The following is a 22,345-nucleotide window of genomic DNA, read 5'->3' as shown; positions in this document are numbered from 1 at the left end:
CCCTAACCAGCACAGCAGGGAACAATACGTCCTCTCACCATATGGTCAGTAAGACGTTCCTGTTTCATTTGCAGCCAGAAATTGCCTTCCCTCCTGCTGGATATTGCACCTTCCTTGGGGATTTTTTTCTACTTACAGCATTCTGTCTCATAACCTTTAGCAGCTTGCCACAAGGGAGAAGACTCTTATATAAAACTTCATAGACTGGTACCGAGGGTGGATGAGAAAATGAAAGAAGACTAAAAGGACACTGACTATCTCATTAAATGTTTTATAGTGTGCCCTTCAGAGAAATGATCCTTCTGAGAAGTCCAATTGTCTCCCCTCCCCCCAGCCACCTTCTTAACAAGCATTTGATTAAGTGTGTTCAGTCATAGTTGTTTTAACCTGTGGCTTTCCTAAAAATAGCTTCCAATCCGAAGATAACACCTTTTCCTCCCACCTACACACACACACACACATGCAAATACCTGCATGCACACGTACACATGCGCACACTTTTACCTGTTTCCGTGGAAACCCCGCTGGAAAAGGTTTACATGCCAACCATGTCAGAGATAACTTTTCCATTAAAATATAAGACAACTTGTATGTCATAGGAAAATGCCACAAATGCTTTATTGTTTTCATTGGATCTGTTGGATCTGCTTATTTAAGCAGTGCACGTCATTTCAGGACAGAGCCCCTGGTGGGGACTGGTCTCCCCTGCCCTGGAGTACTCCCTCTGTTTGCATCAAATTAGCATGATGTGAATCTGAGTAGCATTGTGTTCTCTGTCTCAGGCTATGATTCTGGGCTATATTAAACATTTCTATTTCATAGAAAGAGGATAGAGGAGATTAGACCAGCCTTTGTTTTAAGGCCATGATACATTCTCGCATCCCTGGTATTTGATTGATCATTAAAAATACATTTTCCAAAGCCCAAATGTTCTTTCAGTTGCCACACTCAGTCTAAAGTAAATGCCCGCATCTTGTTTGCTGATATAGTTCTTTGTAACTTAATGAGAATGGCACTGCCATCAGAAGGGATTGATCTTTATTTTCCCAAGGCTACTCAGTTGCCTATTCCACATTTTTTTCTGCTGTATACCAGTTTGACTGACTTGAAAACTTGGACACTGAAAAACGGCATGAAGACAAAGCCTTATTCTTCAGGTTTATCACCATCACACCATAGCTGTTACTTCTGGTGGGCTGATTGCAGTTTTGACTGTTACATTCTGAGTATTTCTTTTCAAATTCCCTGAAGAGTGCTGGCAGTAACATGGGCATAAAAAACTGCATATAAGCTCCGGAGGCTGTGGTTTCAGGTATTTGTGCAAGAGCCCAAGAAGACACAAGCAGCAATAACAGAATCTGGAGCAAATACCTACCTGAGCCTTGCTCCTTCCCGTAGGCTCCACTCAAAAGGTAGACCTTTTCAGTGAGTTCACAGTGCAGAGAGGATTAATACAAATTAGCTGCCCTAGTGTCCATATATACAGAATGCATTCTGAAAGCTCAGGGATTTAATTTTACTCCCTGCTTGATTTTCACTCAAGGATTCATGAGGAAAGATTGTTTTCTGGTTTAGTTACCCCATAGAATTTGCATACTACTGTACTACCTTACTATCTCACCTTCTTTCACATTTTTTTTTTCCAAATGAGAGGTAGGAGAAGATAAATGAGCGATTCAAGTTACGGACAAGAAACAGAAAGCAGAGACTTGAGGCTTTTCACAGTAGGGCTCCAATTGCCTTTGTCCTCTGCCTTTCTAGTAAAATAAATTAATGTGAGGTTTGCTATTCTAAAGAAAAAAATCAATCTCAATTCTGAAAATCACTACTTACCTCTGAGACATCATAATTTTTTCTTGATTCACTCATTGTGAGAAGTTGGGTTGTACAGAGCTCTTCACTTCCAAGGAAAAAAGAAAGCTCAGCAGCCTTTTGCAGCACTATCAGGCAAAGAAATAAATTGCCTTTTTGTAGGTGGTACAATGTCTATACTTCAGCATAAGCAAATTGAACTGCAGATAGTTCCTGTCTGCAGTTTCCTTTCTTCTGGAGTACTAATGCTAGTTCTGTATTGATTAATGATATCAGAAGTCAAAATGCACAAGAAATGTACAAGCATGAGAATTTATAGCTCAGCTCCTCACAGAATCACTAAGGTTGGAAAAAACCTGTAAGATCATCAAGTCCAACCATCAACCAACACCACCATGCCCATGAAACCATGTCCCACAATGCCACGTCCACACGTTCCTTGAACACCTCCAATGATGGTGACTCCACCACTTCTCTGGGCAGCTTAATCCAGTGTTTCACCACTCTCTCAGTAAAGAAATTTTTCCTAATATCCAGCCTGAACCTCCCCTGGTGTAACTTGAGGCCATTTCCTCTTGTCCTGTTGCTAGTCACTTGGGAGAAGAGACCAACACCCACCTCTCTGCAACCTCCTTTCAGGTAATTGTAGAGAGCGATAAGGTCTCCCCTCAGCCTCCTCTTCTCCACACTGAACAACCCCAGTTCCCTCAGCCGCTCCTCATAAGACTTGTGCTCCAGACCCCTCACCAGCTTCGTCGCCCTTCTCTGGACACGCTCCAGCACCTCAATGTCCTTCTTGTAGTGAGGGGCCCAAAACTGAACACAGTATTTGAGGTGCGGCCTCACCAGCGCCGAGTACAGGGGCACGATCACCTCCCTGCTCCTGCTGGCCACACCATTTCTGATACAGGCCAGGATGCCGTTGGCCTTCTTGGCCACCTGGGCACACTGCTGGCTCATATTCAGCTGGCTGTCGACCAACACCCCCAGGTCCTTTTCTGCGGGGCAGCTTTCCAGCCACTCGTCCCCAAGCCTGTAGCGTTGCATGGGGTTGTTTTGACCCAAGTGCAGGACCCGGCACTTGGCCTTGTTGAACCTCATACAATTGCCCTGGGCCCATCGATCCAGCCTGTCCAGATCCCTCTGCAGAGCCTTCCTACCCTCAAGCAGATCAACACTCCCGCCCAACTTGGTGTCGTCTGCAAACTTGCTGAGGGAGCACTCTAATCCCCTCATCCAGATCATCGATAAATGTATTAAACGAGACCGGTCCCAAAACTGAGCCCTGGGGGACACCGCTTGTGGCTGGCCACTAACTGGATTTCACTCCATTCACCACAACTCTCAGGGCTTGGCCATCCAGCCAGTTTTTTACCCAGCGAGGAGTGCACCTGTCTAAGCCACGAGCCGCCAGTTTCTCCAGGAGAATGCTGTGGGTGTTAGGTGGGCTAGCAGAATAATCCTTAGAATATAATATTTATAATTCATATGCTATAGCTGTTACACAATACAGACTGGTTGGTAAATAGTGGCAGATTCAGTATTTCTGGTAAGTTTGAGGTCATTCTTTGTACTTGTTTTCCATTTTGCCCTCCTGTCAGGAAAAAAGTATAAAAATGCAGTTTAATGTTGTGCCAGAAAAGCAACTGTTTTTCCTAAGATAATATCAGCATAAGCATCCATGGAGACAATGATTTTCTGATGTTTGCTAAAAGCAGTGACTAGATTGTGACTTTGGCAGATGGAGGTTGCTATAAGCTGTTGTTTATAAACAAAATGGTTATTGATGAAATGTCACCATATGTTTGTATTGTTTATATCATGTGAAACACACCATCATTTCCTCTGTTTGGAAAAATTTTCTTGGGAGATTGGGAAAAGTTGTCAGACCAGTCCTTAGCAAACCAGTAAGACCTTTTTTCTGTGGGATTACAGACAAATATTAGATAAATGTTCTTGTATGAAGAACTTGTGAAAGATGGAGCATCCAGTGATTTGGTACTTTTTTCATTGTTTGTAGTGAGTTATGTAGAAGACTTGAAGTAGCAAGAATAGGGTTATAAATATACATAGATTGGTTTGAAAGAAAAGAATATTTGTTACAGATGTATAAAAAAGAACACAGAGCAAAACACTTCTAATCTCTTTTCTTGAAAATAGGGAATCATAACTATATTTTTTGTAGTTTAAAGATGTACCTCATTAACCCTGGTAGAATATGCAAAGGTAGAATATGCAAATTCTCTTCTTAGAGAATTACTTTGGTTATCATTATTGGTTACTATGCGCTAGGGTACCACATCCCTCCCATCTAGGTATGAGTATACATGCGATATTCAGCACTGCAAATGTATATGTAAGAAAAAGACAGACCCAAGCACAAGCAAGAAAAAATGAGGATACAATAAATAAAGAGTGGAAAGAATTATGACAGCTAATGAGAATTTCATAGAAACACATTCATTACTATTTTATATGCAGATCTAATGCAGCTTATGTCTAAATGTTTAATGACTGGTTAAGGGATCAGGAGCACAAGTAGTGTTCTCCTCTGTCCTTCCAGTTGCAGGGAATGATGAGGGAAGAAACAGGAAGACCCAGCAGATCAATAACTGTCTCTGAGACAGGTGTCACTGGCAGAATTTTGGGATTTTTGATCATGGGTTGATCTACACGACACCAGGCCTGCTGGTGACAGACATGGTACACCTGTCTCAAAGAGAGAAAAGGATCTTTGTGCAGGGGTTAGCAGGGCACATTGAAAGAGCTTTAAACCAGATTTGAAGGGGCAAAGGTATAAAACCAGGCTCGCTGGAGATAAGCTGGGGGTTGCAAGCCAATGTTTGAGGGACGGTGTGCTAGCAAGGTCCTTCAGTCTGCTCCATGATGTGCTGAGTAGACTGGAGCACATTTGAAATGTCTCTGTACTAACGCACAGAGCACCCTAGCCATCTCAGAGGGGGTAGGGGATAGAGATCCACACAGCAGCGAAGACGTAAGGGTTGTGCATGCATTAGAAACCACAGAAGCACCTGAGAACAGTCACATAGGAATTAGGGCTTCTCCCCCAAAAAGGTGTCAGGATAAATAGCCCAGCTGAAGTGCATCTGTACCAATGCACGCAGCATGGGCAACAAACAGGAGGAGCTGGAAGCCATTGTGCAGCTGGAAAACTATGATGTAATTGCAATCACGTAAACATGGTGGGATGACGCACACAACTGGACTGCTGCAATAGATGGCTATAAACTCTTGAGACGGGACAGGCAAGGAAGGAGAGGTGGTGGGGTAGCCCTGCATGTTAGGGAGTGTTTTGGCTGTCTAGAACTTGATGATGGTGATGAAAGGGTCGAGTGTTTATGGGTGAGAGTCAGGGGAAAGGCCAGTAAGGCAGAGATCATGGTGGGAGTCTGTTACAGAGAACCCAACCAGGATGAAGAGAAAGATAAATATCTATAAGCAGCTGGGAGAAGTCTCACAATTACTAGCCCTTGTCCTCATGGGCAACTTCAACTTACCAGAAGTCCACTGAAAATGCAATACAGTGGAGAGGAAACAGTCTAGGAGGTTCCTGGAGTGTGTGGAAGATAACTTCCTGACACAGCTGGTGAGTGAGCCAACTAGGGAAGGTGCCTTAGTGGACTTGCTGGTTGTGAACAGAGACAGACTTGCACGTGATGTGATGGCTGGAGGCCATCTTGGGCACAGTGATCATGAAATGATAGAGTTTTCATTTCTCAGAGAAGTAAGGAGCAGGGTCAGCAGAACTGCTACCTTGGACTTCCGGAGGACTGACTGGCCTGTTTAGGGGCCTGGTTGACAGAGTCCCTTGGGAGACAGTCCTGAAGGGCAAAGAAGTCTAGGAAGGCTAGACATTCTTCAAGAAGAAAATCTTAAAGGTGCTGGAGCAGGCTGTCCCTATGTGCTGAAAGATGACCTGGCAGGCAAGACGACCAGCCTGGCTGAACAGAGAGCTTTGGCTGGAACTTGGGGAGAAAAAATAGTTTATGACCTTTGGAAGAAGGGGCAAGGCACTGAGGAAGACTACAAGGATGTTGTGAGGTTATGCAGGGAGAAAATCAGAAGTGCCAAAGCCTAACTAGAACTTAACATGGCTACTGCAGTAAAAGAGAAAAAAAATGTTTCTATCACAGAATCACTAAGGTGGGAAAAGACCTGTAAGATCATCAAGTCCAACGATCAACCAGCACCACCATGCCCACGAAACCATGTCCCACAATGCCTCGTCCACACATTCCTTAAACACCTTCAGTGATGGTGACTCCACCACCTCCCTGGGCAGCTTATTCCTGTGTTTCACCACTCTCTCCGTAAAGAAATTTTTTCTAATATCCAGCCTGAACCTCCCCTGGTGCAACTTGAGGCCATTTCCTCTTGTCCTGTTGCCAGTCATTTGGGAGAAGAGACCAACACCCACCTCTCTGCAACCCCCTTTCAGGTAATGGTAGAGATCGATAAGATCTCCCCTCAGCCTCCTCTTCTCCAGACTGAACAACCCCAGTTCCCTCAGCCGCTCCTCATAAGACTTGTGCTCCAGACCCCTCACCAGCTTCGTCGCCCTTCTCTGGACACGCTCCAGCACCTCAATGTCCTTCTTCTAGTGAGGGACCCAAAACTGAACACAGTATTCGAGGTGCGGCCTCACCAGCGCCAAGTACAGGGGTGCACTCACTACAAAAGGAGGACTAAGGAGAACCCTTATTGGGTGTGGGGGGGGACATAGTGACAAAGGATGAGGAAAAGGCTGAAGTACTTAATGCCTTCTTTGCCCCAGTCTTTAACAGTAAGAGCAGCTGTTCTCAGGGAACCCAGCCCGCCGAGCTGGAAGACATGGAAGGGGAGCAGAATGAAGCCCCACAATCCAAGGGGAAATGGTTAGCAACTTGCTACATTACTTAGACATACACAAGTCTATGGGGACAGATGAGATCCACCCAAGCGTATTGAGGGAGCTGGCAGAAGTGCTCATCAAGCCACTTTCCATCATTTATCAGGAGTCCTGGCTAATCAGGGAGGTCCCAGCGGACTGGACATTATCCACTGTGACACCCATCTACAAGAAGGGCCAGAAGGAGGATCTGGGGAACTACAAGCCTGTCAGCCTGACCTTGGTGCCAGGGAAGGTTATAGACCAGATTGTCTTGAGTGCCATCACATGGTGCATACAGGATAACCAGGCGATTGGGCCCAGTCAGCATCGGTGTATAAAAGGCAGGTCCTGCATGACTAACCTGATCTCCTTCTATGACAAGGTGACGTGCTTAGTGGACAAGAGAAAGGCTGTGGATGTACTCTACCTAGACTTTAGTAAAGCCTTTGACACCATTTCCCACAGCATTCTCCTGGAGAAACTGGCTGCTCATGGCTTGGACAGGTGCACTCTTTGCTGGGTAAAAAACTGGCTGAGTGGTCTGGCCCAAAGAGTTGTGGTGAATGGAGTTAAATCCAGTTAGTGGCCGGTCACAAGTGGTGTTCTCCGGGGCTCAGTGTTGTGGCCAGTTTTGTTTAATAACTTTCTCAGTGATCTGGATGAGGGGATTGAGTGCTCCCTCAGCAAGTTTGCAGATGACACCAAGTTGGGCGGGAGTGTTGATCTGCTTGAGGGTAGGAAAGCTCTTCAGAGGGATCTGGACAGGCTGGATCGATGGGCCCAGGGCAATTGTATGAGGTTCAACAAGGCCAAGTGCCAAGTCCTACACTTGGGTCACAACAACCCCATGCAATGCTACACGGCTGGGGACGAGTGGCTGGAAAGCTGCCCCGCAGAAAAGGACCTGGGGGTGTTGATCAACACCCGGCTGAATATGAGCCAGCAGTGTGCCCAGGTGGCCAAGATGGCCAACAGCATCCTGGCCTGTATCAGAAACAGTGTGGCCAGCAGGACTAGGGAAGTGATTGTACCTTTGTAGTCAGCACTGGTGAGGCCGCACCTCAAATACTGTGTTCAGTTTTGGTCCCCTCACTACAAGAAAGACATTGAGGTGCTGGAGCGTGTCCAGAGAAGAGCAACGAAGCTGGTGAGGGGTCTAGAACACAAGTCCTTTGAGGAGTGGCTGAGGCAACTGGGGTTGTTTAGCCTGGGGGAGGCTGAGGGGAGACCTTATCGCTCTCTACAATTACCTGAAAGGAGGTTGCAGAGAGGTGGGTGTTGGTCTTTTCTCCCAAGTGACTAGTGACAGGACAAGAGGAAATGGCCTCAAGTTGCGCCAGGGGAGGTTCAGACTGGATATTAGGAAAAATTTCTTCCCTGAAAGGGTTGTGAAGCATTGCAAGAGACTGTCCAGGGTAGTGGTTGAGTCATCATCCCTGGAGGTATTTAAAAGATGTGTGGATGAGGCGCTTAGGGTGATGGTTTTGTGGTGGACTTGACAGTGTTGGGTTTATGGTTGGACTCAATGATCTTAATGGTCTTTTCCAACCTAAATGATTCTATGATTCTGTGAATTTGTGGAATATGAAAAAATATGCCACATTCCAGTACTTATTCCCTGAGTGCCCATGTCTGACCATTGCCAGAAGCAAGATACTGGTGTAAATGGGCCTTTGGTCTGACTTAATATGGCTGTTTCTATCTTCTTAGTCCAGTCAATATTACCATATTATAAAAAACTGTAGAGATTTTACACTACTTTATCCTCTCCTACCTCCCCCAAATCACCTACCAGACATCAACCTTTTAATGCGGCCTGGGAAAACGTCTTCAGAGGATTATGGTGGTTAAGAGAAAGTGATACTGGTGCCAATCATTTCTACTGGGAACAGTATTGGTGTGTTTAATGACTGTCTAGAACACTCAGAATTAATGCTATTTGTATTAATATAAGTAAACTGTTCAGTTCTATGTTCATTAGCATATTCTGGAAAAACCTTTCAGACAAGTCACCAAAATGGACTTGGAAATGTAGGAGAACCATGGTTGTCTGTACAGCTTCAGGTTTTAATTGACTGTAATATGACCTTTGTTTTTGTGACAACAGTTAAATTTAGATTCACATGAAGCTTTGTGTAGATATTGGATTATCATCAGAGTTCATAATGTCAACTAATGCAGCTTTCCCATATGTTCACTCCAGTATCTTTAAAGCTAATTAGCTGCAGAGTCATAGCAGAGAATGAGTTTTGGGGTAGGACTCATTTGTCTATAGATGGATAGGTAGTACCACCTGAGCTGGCCTACAGAAATGGAGATTTTTGCATAGTGGAGGCAGGTATGTCATAAATGAGCAGACTATTCTCCATTTCTGACAGAGCATGTGGAGGTCAAGTGAGATACCGAAAGGTATCTAAAATGGCACGACCATATGTGTGTTTAGGCAACTGAATTCCAGTGTGTATATCATGTTATCATCATGTTTTTCTTCTTAGCATTGCAGAACAGAATCATACTGAACGTTGCAAGTACTGAGTTTTCATCACACAGACTAAAATAAATCAAAACTATAGTTTCAGTATTAGTTTCTACAAACTATGAGAATGCATATTTAGTAGGCACATTGCAGATAGGCTGGAGCCACAGACATTGCACGCAATCTCTGCCATGAATCTGCTGAGTCATTTTATATCACTTCTTCTTAGTCCAGAGCATGACACTCATATTTGCGTAGTTTTATAGCTGCTGAAATTATTTCTCTTTAATGTCTTCAACCTCAGCATTGCTTTGAAATTCATGGAAGCTAGGTTTATGAATACATGGAACTTCCTTAGTTCCACTGGTTTTTGGAAGGTCAGCATTTGAAAATCAGATGCTGATTCTGATTTACGAAATAGGAAATGGAGATCCAGTCTGTATCATCTGTAATGCATCCTGGAGTTAAACTAGCGAGAAAAAGGGGTTTGCCCTATTGCACTGTGAGCTCAAGTTTGGCCTTATATTTTGGGGGTAGTTGTCTTGGGGAGAGAGATGAGGCAGTACAACCTGAAGGTGAGAAGATCTCAGATAGATTGATCAAAGTTTCTCGGGAGACATCTGGCAATCTCCATATGTAATTCTTTGTGGTCCTTTGCTACAGCCACTCATGTTGCCTGTGTGCTTGTGCTAGCCCAATGCTGTTTGACACAGGCAGAAGGCTAGAATGAGGCCCAGTGTTGGAAGTACGGTGTGTACTGGTACAGTACTGCATGAACCAACTTAGGTATTAATTTCCATACCTTTTGCAGACTCATGTGCAAACTCAGACTAATGTAAAGCTTTTGTTGTGATTAAATACAGTTGTTAATCATGGCTAATCTCTAAAGATTGCAATTCAGGAGGTACTTTGTCACTCAGTGTTGTTTATGAAACAGTCATTTATGAAGCTTTATTCCAGCTGAGTCTGCTGCTTGAATTATACACAGGCCACTCAGAAAGAGTTACCTAGGCAACCCTTCAATTGGTCTTTTTGTGCTCAAATTTTACCTCAGTTGTCATATTTCAAAGCTGAGCATCCATTTCAGATTGATTTTCCCACCCCAGCAGCATCTACCAGAATGGGAAAGGAATGGATTTGGTTTTTAGGAAGTAGCTGCACAACTGCTGCACCAGCCCAGTCCCCCAAAAGTCAGGCTTCAATAGATTGCAGCCGTGAAGTACAGGTCATCTGCCTGCTTTGGTAAAGAGCTGAAAGCTAAAAGCAAAAGCTAGCCCCTTAAGCTGCTCAGGAGCCTCTTATGTACTGTGTGGAGTGTGACAAATCATGCCTGTGTATGTTTTTAAAACCTTTTAATGATTACACCTATTATGACCTGTTCATTTTACTGTCATCTTACAATCATGCAACTTCGGATTTTCACAAAGTGTAGGGGTTAACAAAATACTGTCGTCTGTTGACATCAACACATAACTGTCAAAGAAGCTGCAGGCTGTCAATGTGTCAAGAGGTAAATAGGGATTTGCTTCCAGTCCAGTGGTGTCAGGTGATACAGTCATGATGGAAGAGTCTGAGTTAAGAGTTGGGCTTGCTTCTGTAGATACTGATCAGTTCAGGTAGCTGAGTAGTTGAACAATTCAGGAGTTCATAATAGTGGAATAATTAAGACCGGTTTTCAGACCCCATGGGTTCTCACTGAAACACAGCACAGTCCTCAGGACTACTCTTTAAAGAATCCCTAACCTCATTCATCCACTTCAGTATTCTGCTCACTGCGGCTTTTTTTACAGAGTGAAGAGGATGAGGACCAGCCTCTCAGCCTGGCCTGGCCTGACACCCCACGCAAGCAGCTCACCTACCTTCTTGTGTTACCTATTGTTTTTCCACTGTGGGTTTCCCTCCCAGATGTCAGAAAACCTGTAAGTAACTGTTGTTGTAAGTCAGCGTGTTCTGCACAACAGGGTGGCTCTCTAGCTAAATGCCTAAAAGGGGCTGTAGTGTATTTATGTAAAAATAGAGCAAATGGGGGTTTTTTTAATAGTTTCGTCTTTGAAGAAGAGGTCACACATCAGTCTTCAAATCTTCAAATGGGTGCTTATGGGCAACTGATGGATAATAGCTCTATAAATATTGCCATTTGTATTCACTAATACTTTATGACACAAAGTGAATGCTCTTAAAACTTCTTTGGGGCCTTCACATCTGCATTTCTAGGTCTCTACTGAATATCACATAGGTGCTGAGGAAGTCTGTCCATCTGCAGTGCCCTAGAGAGTAGGACTGGAAAGATTTTAGACTAAATTTTCTTTGTGGTTCAAAAATAATGATACGCATTTCTCTTAAATGCGTGTTCTACTAAACCTTTGTCTTTCACCCGTCATCTTTTAATTTTCATACTAGAACAAGATCCATAAGTCCTTCCATGTGTAAAATACTTGCTAGTTTTGTCCCAAACACAGCTTGAAGTAATGTAAGACTGATTATTAATACAAATGACATATTGTGACAAGTTATCAAGGCTTACCACTTTTATATTCACATATATAAATATACCTGACTGGGGAGGCTCATGGAAAGTAAAAGAAAAAAAAGTCAAGAGCTGAAAAAAATCCTTTGGTAGTGTTTTAATATCTTTTCCTTTCTGGATCAACAATAGATTTAAAACTGTTGCAAGAGAGATGCACAGCTTACAAGGTTATAAATCAACACCCTGAATTCTTTTTTCCTCCTCACACACACTGAAAAACTTTCCTATCTCACACACTGAAAAACTGCAATTCAGTGCAAGAAACAATCTGAAATAAGATCTCTGATTTGGTTTTAGGTAATGGTTTCTCAAAGGTTATAAACTGACATTTTCCCTTCCAATCTTTAACCTTTCTTTTCTTAAAGTTTTCAAACAACTCTGGTAAACACGGTTTTTTTGGTAATACAGAGAGCATACTACATGAATTTCAAGATTGTTTATTTCTGTATTTATGCCCTCCTTTTATTATTCAAAACATCCCTGTAATTTTTTTCATAATTTGGCCCAAAATGAGCAAGTACTGCTAAGAATTAAGTATGTGCAATATTTTGAAATTCAAAAATCTGAAGTTAACATCAATAGACATGTAGCTTTATCCACTATTCTGTACTGTACAAATAAGAACAGTTGTTACAATAATGGTTTTGGAAAGTGAGTATCTCAAGAAGATGCGTGCAACTGTGTGATGCATGTGATTATTAACACTAGTATTGTTCGCAACAGAATTGGCATGCTGACATCCTACAGCTAAAATACCCTGCCGTAACACAAAAAATAAGCACAGTTTTATATGCCACATACATCAGTGGGCAACAGAGTTTTAAAATTTCGTTCACTGAAAGGAGTAGCTTCTATACAGAAGTAAAAGAAATGGAGTTTGTAATTAAATGTAGTAGTAACAGAAGAGGTAACAGGTTGTATCAGTATGACAAGCTGCTTACTTTGAACATTGCTGTCAAAGAATTAACCAGCTGGTTGCATAAACTGTCTAACTTTTCAAGGACGCTTCATTAGTGTGCCTATAAAATATTTTCACTTACGCCTGTGTGCCATTCCTGCTATTCCCTTCCTAACAAAAACAAAACTCAGTATCACAGCTCAGCATGTGCGTCAGAAAACAGCTTTCCATGAAATCTGTGAGGTGAAAGTTAAACCAAACCTAAAATAATACTTAAATAGATTTTGTAGGTAGGCCTACCGTCAGGGGCTTGATTTGCAAGTGTGGTGATTTTAGTCAGAAACCCAAATTCTGCATCAGGCTGCTCAGATTAGCATGTGGATATATAAAATGAACACTTCTGTGCTGTGTACTGATTTGAGAGACCATATGGAGCCTTTGACATCCTCTGTGGGTGTCCACTTTTCAAAAATGAGTTCTCCTTTCCTCCTAGAGTCTCTTTTCTACAGTATATTTTATCTCTACATAATGGAGACAGTTTGACTGCATTTACTTGTACTATACCAAGCTATATTTAGCTCCATGAGACCCAGAAGCTCTAGAAAAATTACTTCGTATACAAAGTCTTTGGTTATAAAGTTAGCAAAATCCTTGCTGCCTTATTATGCTCTGGCGTACACATATGCAGATTTTTATATACTTAGAGTAGGTTATGCATTAGTGCCCTTGGGGAATTTTGTACCTCACTTTTTGTTCAGGTTTTTTGAACAGTAACGGGTATTTTTCCTGTACTAGTAGCTTATTTCCCCAGTGCCTCTGTAAAGGCCACAAATGTAACTGTCCACCTCCTGCAGTAAGGGATATTGAAAGATTGAAAGGAAAATGACATGCCCAACATGGCCCAGTGAGTCAGTGGCAGAAACTGAACTCTTTTGTTACAGCCATACTGTATTTTCCATCCCTTTGTGTTACAGGCCAGAAAAAAGGTTATCGGGGCTCCAGTTCTGGTGTCACTGGGGCAGTTCGTTGTATCTCTGCAAATTCCCATTACCAACAAAGTGGTACAACTTACATGAATTCTTGTTGCCGTACGGAGATGCACTGTTACCAAGGGGACAAGGACGAGATGTTCCTGCATAGATCCAGTTACAGGAGCAGCTTCTGAGTAATCAGATTTAAGCACTGTCAAGTATGAAAGGAAAATCAAAGCTTTCAATGCAGATAAATTTATGTAAAAGACAAACATATGATTGGTATGTTGGTAATCATACTGGCTAAAATTAAGACAGTTACTTTGCAAATTATTAAGCACTCACTATCTTTCAGGATCAGGCTCTTAGAAGAAAAACGTTCGTACTTGGATCATTCTTGCTACTTAAAGTCCTGTTTTTCAAACATTGGCATGAAATACAGAAATGTACCAAGAAAAATGTCCTTAAGATTGCTGATAGACAGGAACAGTACCAATCCAACCAGTCTACAGTGTAACTACAAAATTCTTTCTCTTTTGTTAAAATAAAATAGCATATGAACTGAATGAGCCATGGCTTTTCTTATTTGTCTGTTACCATGACCACAACAGAACCAACTGGTAATAAACTGGGCTCTCTGTCTTTACAAGGCAACCGTCACAACAGCTACCAGAAAACGTGGAGAGAAATATTGCTGTCTGCTGTGTCTGACTAATTCTTCTAGGAAAATGCTTGGAATTGGCAGCTCTCTATATTTCCAAGAGCTAGCAATGAAATAAATCTCAGAAGAATGCTACCATTTGTTACAAAATAAGCATGATTATTATTACACTCTGGAAATAAAAAACAGCATCTGAAAAAGAATCAGCACTCTCGTTACCGCTTTTTAAAAATTTCATCTATATGCAAATTATATAGCAGCATCTATGGAGTCCATTCTTGATTTCATCACCTGTAATATGTAAAAGCTTTAAATTTGCCCTTTTTCAGTTTAAATGTCCCCCTTTTGAAATAGGTAATTAAACTGTTAAGCATATTAAAGTACTTTTAGTCTTGAACTGCTGCTTATCAGTTAATTTTACTGGGAGAGGATTGGCTAAGACAGGCTAGGAATACACAAGCTGCAAAGTTACTGACTCGTAATGCTTAGGCATCCAAATCTGGTGGGTGTTTGACTCAGATAGGCAGTGTCTCGTTATTTTGCAAGAACCATTTGGTATATATAATCGCACTGACAGAGAGCTGTTACTGCCCAGTACAGCTCTTGCTTTATTAGTTTTGCATAAGCCAATGGATGCTTATATCTTGAGTATTGTATAGTGGTTATTCAAATTGCATTGCTATGAGGTGCTCTGTGATTTTGTGACCAGCTGCAACAAGCTTATCACTTCATCATCTCATTCACCATATTTGTTGCCAGAAAATCCTAGTTTTTAGAAGGAAGACAAAAAATGTTGAAAGTTGAAAGAGTTGGCTACTAAGAATGGTGAAAAAGAAGTGCTAGTTTTCTAGTTTAAAAAAAGGAAATTACTGTGTACATTTATTTATCCCTTCCAGACTCAATTCTGCTCCCACTGATGTCAGATCACTATTTTAACAGCCATCTTTCTGTTCCTTTTCAGACTAAGGTCTTCTGTCCCCCAATGCATGTAAAGCTTTGATTTTAAAATTAAAAGTCCATTTGAGTAGATTTAAACATTGGAAGCTTATTATCAGATTTTCTGATGTGATAAAAATGTAGAACTCTGTTTTGAAAAAGTAAATCTGTTTGCTCTGTGAAGAGTTAAGAAGCAGTTAAGAAACAGATCAACCAAAGTGCCCTGGACAGTTCTAGAAACAGTGCTTGTGACAATAATGGAATTTATATGAAAAGGAGTTTCCAGATGCCATTGTGGCTTTTTATGCTTATATTTAAAGATAATTCATTTAAAACACCTACTGGACTGATTTTCTTACTCCAACAGAAGTTCAGTTATTTATTTATATATGAGGGGGTTGGGGAGCATTGTTAAACCTGTGCCATCTTTAATGTGTGTTCCTATGTATATTAAGTTTTGGAATTGTATAGGTCGTGTTAGTCAATGTTTACGATCTCACTTTTCAGGAGGGCTAAGATAGGCTGGGAACACCTGAATTTGCCTGAGGACTGGAGGAAAGCCAATGTCACTCCAGTCTTCAAAAAGGGAAAGAAGGAAGGCCCAGGAAACCACAGGCCAGTCAGTGTCACCTCTACCCCTGGAAAGATGATGGAACAGCTCATTCTGGGCGTCATCTCAAAGCATCTGGAGGAAAAGAAAGTTGTCAGAAGTAGTCAGCATGGATTCACCAAGGGGAAGTCATGTCTGACCAATCTGATAGCCTTCTACAATGGCATGACTGGATGGATAGATGAGGGGAGGGCAGGGGATGTTGTCTACCTTGACTTCAGCAGGGCTTTCAGCATCATCTCCCACATCATCCTCATAGGCAAGCTTAGGAAGTGTGGGTTAGATGAATGGACAGTGGGGTGGATTGAAAACTGGCTGATAGATAGGGCTCAGAGAGTTGTGATTAGTGGCACAGAGTTTAGTTGGAGGTCTGTAACAAGTGGTGTTCCCCAGGGGTCAGTACTGGCTCCAGCCCTGTTCAATATATTCATCAGTGACCTGGATGAAGGGATGGAGTGTGTCTTCAGCAAGTTTGCTGATGACACAAAACTGGGAGGAGTGGCGGACACACCGGAAGGCTGCGCTGCCATTCAGCGTGTCCCGGACAGGCTGGAGAGTTGGGCAGGGAGGAACCTTATGAAATTCCACAAAGACAAGTGTAGGGTACTGCACCTGGGGCGGAATAACCCCATGCATCAGTACAGGTTAGGGGCTGAGCTGCTGGAGAGCAGCTCTGTGGAAAGGGACCTGGGAGTCCTGGTGGCCAACAGGGTGACCATGAGCCAGCAATGTGCCCTTGTGGCCAAGAAGGCCAATGGCATCCCGGGGTGCATCAAGAAGAGTGTGGCGAGCAGGTCGAGGGAGGTTATCCTCCCCCTCTACCCCAGTGAGGCCACATCTGGAGCACTGTGTCCAGTTCTGGGCTCCCCAGTTCAAGGAGGACAGGGAGCTGCTGGAGAGGGTACAGCAAAGGGCTACAAAGATGATTAGGGGACTGGAACATCTTTCTTATGAGGAAAGGCTGAGGGACTTGATTCTTTTTAGTCTGGAGAAGAGAAGGCTGAGGGGGGATCTTGTTAATGCTTCTCAATACTTAAGGGGTGGGTGCCAGGAGGATGGGGCCAGTCTTTTTTCAGTGGTGCCCAGTGACAGGACGAGAGGTAACGGGCACAAACTTGGTCATAGGAAGTTCCATCTAAACATGAGGAGGAACTTCTTTCCTTTGAGGGTGGTAGACCATTGGAACAGGCTGTCCAGAGAGGTTGTGGAGTCTCCTTCTCTGGAGATACTCAAAACTTGCCTGCATGCATTCCTGTGCAACCTGTTCTAAGTGAACCTGCTCTGGCAGGGGGGTTGGACTCAGTGATTTCCAGAGGTCCCCTCTAACCCCTATCATTCTGTGAGGGCATTTAGTGTTACGCAAAGTGCCCACAGGGAGCAAGTAAGCATTCTGTACACAGCCTACAACTGTACTTGCTGCTAGAGCAGAAATGGACCTTCTAATTGTCCCGTTCTGTAGATGAGTGTGCACAATTGCCATTGCTGACTTTATGTTTTCCCACCAGTAATGACCTGATCTCATTCCATTTACATCAGCAGAAAGAGTCTACACAATTTCAATGACCTGCGGACCAGCCTTGCTCTTTTCTGGTTCAGCTGACAAAAGAAATTGTCTTTCCCACATGACCAGGTCTAATGGCCAGCCCAATTCACTGAGCACCTCTTAGTCTATAGCCACCCATGCTGATCAGTTCCTAAACGTGAGGCTGTCCCGTATAAATGCCTATTCTGTCTGTTATACAAGAAAAGCTGGCTGTGCAGCTCTGTAAACTCCCTAAAAAACAGGGCTTTATCATGAGCAAGCTAAATTGGCAAAATCCAAATAGTATTTTCTCTCCCAAAGTCAGGTTCAGGGAAAGCACTGCAGTCCTATCTGCTCCCACAACACCTAGGAATGACCCATAGGCTAATGAGTCTCCTGGTGCAGCAGGGGCACGTCCTGCAGTGAAGAGGGATACAGGCAAGGTGTGCTGCCCAAAAATTCTGGAGGCCCCTGCAGAGCAAAAAGTGGAAGTGGATTTAGTGAGGACTTAACAGGAAAAGGTAGTGCAGGATTGAGCAGCAGCTGGAACAAGTATTCAAAGTGGTATAACTTATTTCCACAAGCAGTACTACTGGTTATTCATGAAAATTTGTAGGACTCTGCTGGTGGCACGTCTGAAGTCATCTGAGGTGAGTCATCTGTGTTCAGAAGGTTGATGCCCCTGAACATTGTGGTTTCATTCAAGACTGGTAGCATTCATTCACAGTACAAATTCCATTTTAAACACTAATTTGATTTAGACAGTGACTGCCTGGTACAGTACTGCAGTTGTGTTTCCTTCCTTTAGTAGTTAACTTGATCTCTTTTTGTTACATAGCTCTAGCTAGCCAATAGGAAATATGGATGATGCAGAAGACTGGAGAGAACAGAAACCAAAATAAGTCATTAGTCTGAATATAACCAGTTCACTGGCTGCAAGAACGCTATCTATTTAAAGTTTGACATTAGTAAGGGAGACATTGAAAATGAAAATCAAGTTACTTTGGTGTTATACAGATTTTTTAATTCATTGAAGGGCCTCAGAGTGTGTTTTACATGTTTTTATAAAAAACTTCTCTACAAAACAAAGCATGGCAAATATGTGCTTAATGTATCTTCCGTTCTAATTGAGAAAGTGGGTTGTTTTCCCAAGAAAAGTAAATGCCCTAATAAATTTTAGATTTGTATTTTCTTAGCTCTGTCGTATGGCAGCCTTTGTTATAATGATTGTGAAAGGTGTTACACAAAGTTATTGATGGATGAATGAAAGGTATGGGTACCCATTTTAGCAATTTGAAAACATTCTTTCTGAATAAGCATGAAGTTATTAATAAATTTAGAAGTCAAACCACCATTCAGCAAAACACATATGCAAACTGCGGCATAACAGAATATGATACAAATGACAACCCAAAACTTGTTGTTCATCATACAAGTTGTTTGGAAGTGTTATTTTACAACTGAAGCAGTTGGAAGAATGAGGCATAGGTAAGTATATACCAGTGTAGGGAGCCAGTTTCTTACCATTCTTGACATTTATTTTGATCATCTGATGATGATCAGAATAGTTGGTCAGAACAGGTGATCAGAAAAAATGAGAGGCCACTCTCATTTTGAGAAGCAAATAAGAGTACAGGACGTCAGCCTTCAACATAGGTGTTCACTGTTTCTCTTTGTTTCTGTTTCAGAGGTCAAGAAAATTTTTTCCTATCACATTTTTTGGCTCTATCAGCTGGATTGCATTTTTTTCTTACTTAATGGTCTGGTGGGCACATCAGGTAAGGAGGTGACACTGATACAAAATACAAGCCCTGCTTTGTGTTTTGCACTGTGGGAGATCATTTAGAATCAGAGTCCATCATCTATCTCATGCTGAGTAGTGCTTTATTTTAGGAGCTGCAACCATGGACAAAGTAAATCACTACTCACTAAATGGAAAGTAGTTCAGAGAGCTGTGGTTGTCCTGACCACAGGACTTGATCATTCTGGTAACATCAGCGCCATCAGCAACCGCTTGTCAATACCTACTGATTCTATTTGATAATCTTATCTTTCTCCTGAAACACATGGAAATCTGTGAAAATTAGTAATTTGCCAATCTTGCCTGTATTCTCCAAGCTAGTCGGCAAGCTCCAGGATAATATTCCTGGTTAAACAGGTTTACAGAGGAAAGCATTTCTTCACTGCAGGACGTTTTTTTGCTGGTTTTGCTTAAACCCTTTTAGGTTGGAGAGACTATTGGCATTAGTGAAGAAATCATGGGATTGACTATTCTAGCTGCTGGCACATCCATTCCTGACCTTATTACCAGTGTTATTGTAGCACGCAAAGGTCTGGGGGACATGGCTGTATCCAGTTCTGTTGGAAGCAACATATTTGACATCACAGTGGGGTAAGTCCTACAGCAAGAAAATTGTGTGTATTTTAACAAGTCTTTTGTTCTTAGCATGTTGCTGTGGTTTTGCCAAGGTCTTGCCTACAACAATTTTCTGCCATTGATGCTTAAAAAGGAGAGTGATGCAAATATGCAATGGACGTTACTATTTCAAGTGCTTGGAAGTTTATAGACATTTGCATGCCAGTATTGTTACAAATTTGTTGCCTAATTCTCTCTTTGATACATTGCAGAGCTGCCTAGGCAAGTGAATTGCGCTTAAAAAAGTATGCAAGAGCATTGGTCCAAGAAGGAATTTCTGAAGCTTTTTATGATTTTGTCAGGTTGCTGTTGTTTGCTTATGTTAACACTCATTGTGCTTATACTAGAGCTTTCTTTATAAATTATGATTGGGAACAATTCTTTGCCTCTGCAGTATTCAATGTGTTTGCTGTAATAAAAACAGAATGTCATTGTCTTCTGTAGCTCATTTAGGCTGTTGTTGACGTGTGATTTTTTTTATATACCTGGCAAGTCCCAAATTACAAACCAATTCTCTGTTAACATGAAGGACCGTTTGTATAGCTCTGACAATGTGAAGCAACGTAAGTTTGTGCAGAAGTGTTCTATTTACAGTTTACTGTTTCATGGCAGCTCTGGGATAACGATACGTGGCATGCAGTTGGAATTCAAATTCCTTTTTCACCTTTTGAGACCAAGCTGGATCAGGTCCAGAAATGTTGTAATCCATGCCTCAGTATTTCAAAAATGTGCAGCAAACATACAGACAAACTCTGTCTTTATTCCCACATTCCCATCTTCAACACAGGATGGCGGCGCTGAGAATTATGCCCATACTCTCAGTTTCTCCATCTTTGGTTGTTTCTTGCTATCACACACGTAGAAGAACAGGTCGAGTCATAGCTGTAGTCTCGAACAGCCTAGTTCTAGAATAGATCATGTTTTTTGCTGCTGAAAATATACCAGCAACTGCACAGGTACTAAAAGGGATCCTGAAGTTAGAGTGGATCCTGAAGTTAGAGTGCTAATGGCAGTAGCTTTGGACACAGTAGAAAAACTGGGTCACTTTTTTCTATTAATCCAGAAGCATGAAATGTTTGAAGTAACATCTATAAGCAGCAGACCTGCAAAATATATGAAAACATTATTCACTACCATGTGGTTAAACTTCGTGCATGCAGGGTGCATTACAAAATTTCTCTTTTTCAATGCTTTCTTACTTTTCTTAAAATTTTTAGTCATCCTGCCAATGGAAATGTTGTTGTCCTGTACCAGTTTGCTAGACCTCATATATTTACAACAGAAATGGCACAGTTAAGCTGTAGGCTGGTGTAGTTAGTGCTAAGACTGTAATGAATTATTCTCTCTTGAGCTGCTTATTCAAAGTTTGAATGTTGTGAGCTTCTGACAGCTCTCTTCATGCTTTCTAAGCCTGCTAAGCTCCGATCAGTGGCTTAAGTATTTATTTCAGCTTGACATCTTCCAGAGGGATGTTGCCTCATTCTGTGGCAGCAGAGATGAGAAATGCAATGACAGCGAATACAGAAATAGAAACTAAGCTGGAGTTCAGCTGAAGTTCACATTTTAACATGGGTTTATACAGTAAATAAGAATCAAGGCTCTTAAAGGCCAAATTTTGGGGGTAGTGCCTTGCAGAGTGTTGGTTCTTCATGGCAAGGACATGTCTTTATGTGGCCCACCCTTCTGTCAGTCATGCAGGCTCTTGGAAAGAGAGTGGAAGTAGATTTTTTCACAGATGGTCTGAAATCCAGAAACAAATGAAAGGGGTCTTCCTGCTTACAGACAGGATGCCAGGTGATTTGTCAGCCAAGGGAAATACAATTCACCAGTCTAATTGGTGGAAGAGTGGGGAGCCTAAATCCTATGTGTTCTCCCCAAGAAACACGAGCAAGCTGACAAATTAGATTTATGTATGTATTAGAAGAGTTGAAACTCTTCCTGCCTCACTTTATGCAGGAAGCCTCTGGTTGTATTCTGAAGAGCCTCCAGAAACTTTTTAGTGCCCCTTTCTGCACCTATGCAATGTTTCAAATTTATTTTTCTGTTTCTTAACAGCCTTCCTCTTCCGTGGCTCCTGTATGCTGTGATTAACAGCTTTGCCCCGGTGACAGTCAGCAGCAATGGTCTGTTCTGTGCAATTGTCCTCCTCTTCATCATGCTGCTCTTCGTCATCCTCTCCATCGCTTTCTGCAAGTGGAGGATGAATAAAATCCTGGGCTTTCTCATGTTTGGGCTTTATTTTGTGTTCCTGGTTGTCAGTGTCCTCCTGGAGGACAAAGTGATCCAGTGTCCTGTCTCCATCTAGTGGAAAGTGCTATTTCTTGAGAAAAAAGAAAAAAACACATCTATATTTATTCAAAAAAATACATATATCAAAATGAAACAGCGAAAAACCACAATGGAAAGCTTCCATGAGAATAACCCATGGATTTGTAAATTTCCTCTCCCTTAATTTTAAAAGAGAGAAAGAAAGAAAAGGATACAAAGGGTGGATCTCAGAGCTGAAGAATGACCACTGCTGGACAGTGCAGTCACACGTGAAGGGCTGAGTCCAGCTGTGCTGAGGTTTTCTTTGTCTGCCGCAGAACATCCTCGCCACTCAGTGCAGGAGATGCTGCACACACA

The 22,345-nt window shown here is 42.2% G+C and overlaps 1 protein-coding gene across 1 annotated transcript in view; it reads left to right on the top strand.

Annotated features, from left to right (window-relative positions):
- The window catches only part of SLC24A2 (solute carrier family 24 member 2), a 106,374-nt gene extending 84,336 nt beyond the window's left edge, over positions 1 to 22,038 (top strand). Inside the window, exons 7-10 of the mRNA XM_059833906.1 lie at positions 10,970 to 11,098; positions 18,993 to 19,082; positions 19,530 to 19,696; positions 21,776 to 22,038. Of these exons, the coding sequence (XP_059689889.1) occupies positions 10,970 to 11,098; positions 18,993 to 19,082; positions 19,530 to 19,696; positions 21,776 to 22,025 (636 nt within the window). The 3' untranslated portion in view covers positions 22,026 to 22,038. The remainder of the gene's footprint in view (positions 1 to 10,969; positions 11,099 to 18,992; positions 19,083 to 19,529; positions 19,697 to 21,775) is intronic.
- The last annotated feature ends 307 nt before the right edge of the window (positions 22,039 to 22,345 follow it).

This window comes from Gavia stellata, chromosome Z (assembly GCF_030936135.1).
Source record: "Gavia stellata isolate bGavSte3 chromosome Z, bGavSte3.hap2, whole genome shotgun sequence".
Taxonomy (NCBI): domain Eukaryota; kingdom Metazoa; phylum Chordata; class Aves; order Gaviiformes; family Gaviidae; genus Gavia; species Gavia stellata.
This window is presented reverse-complemented; position numbering and strand designations above follow the sequence as displayed.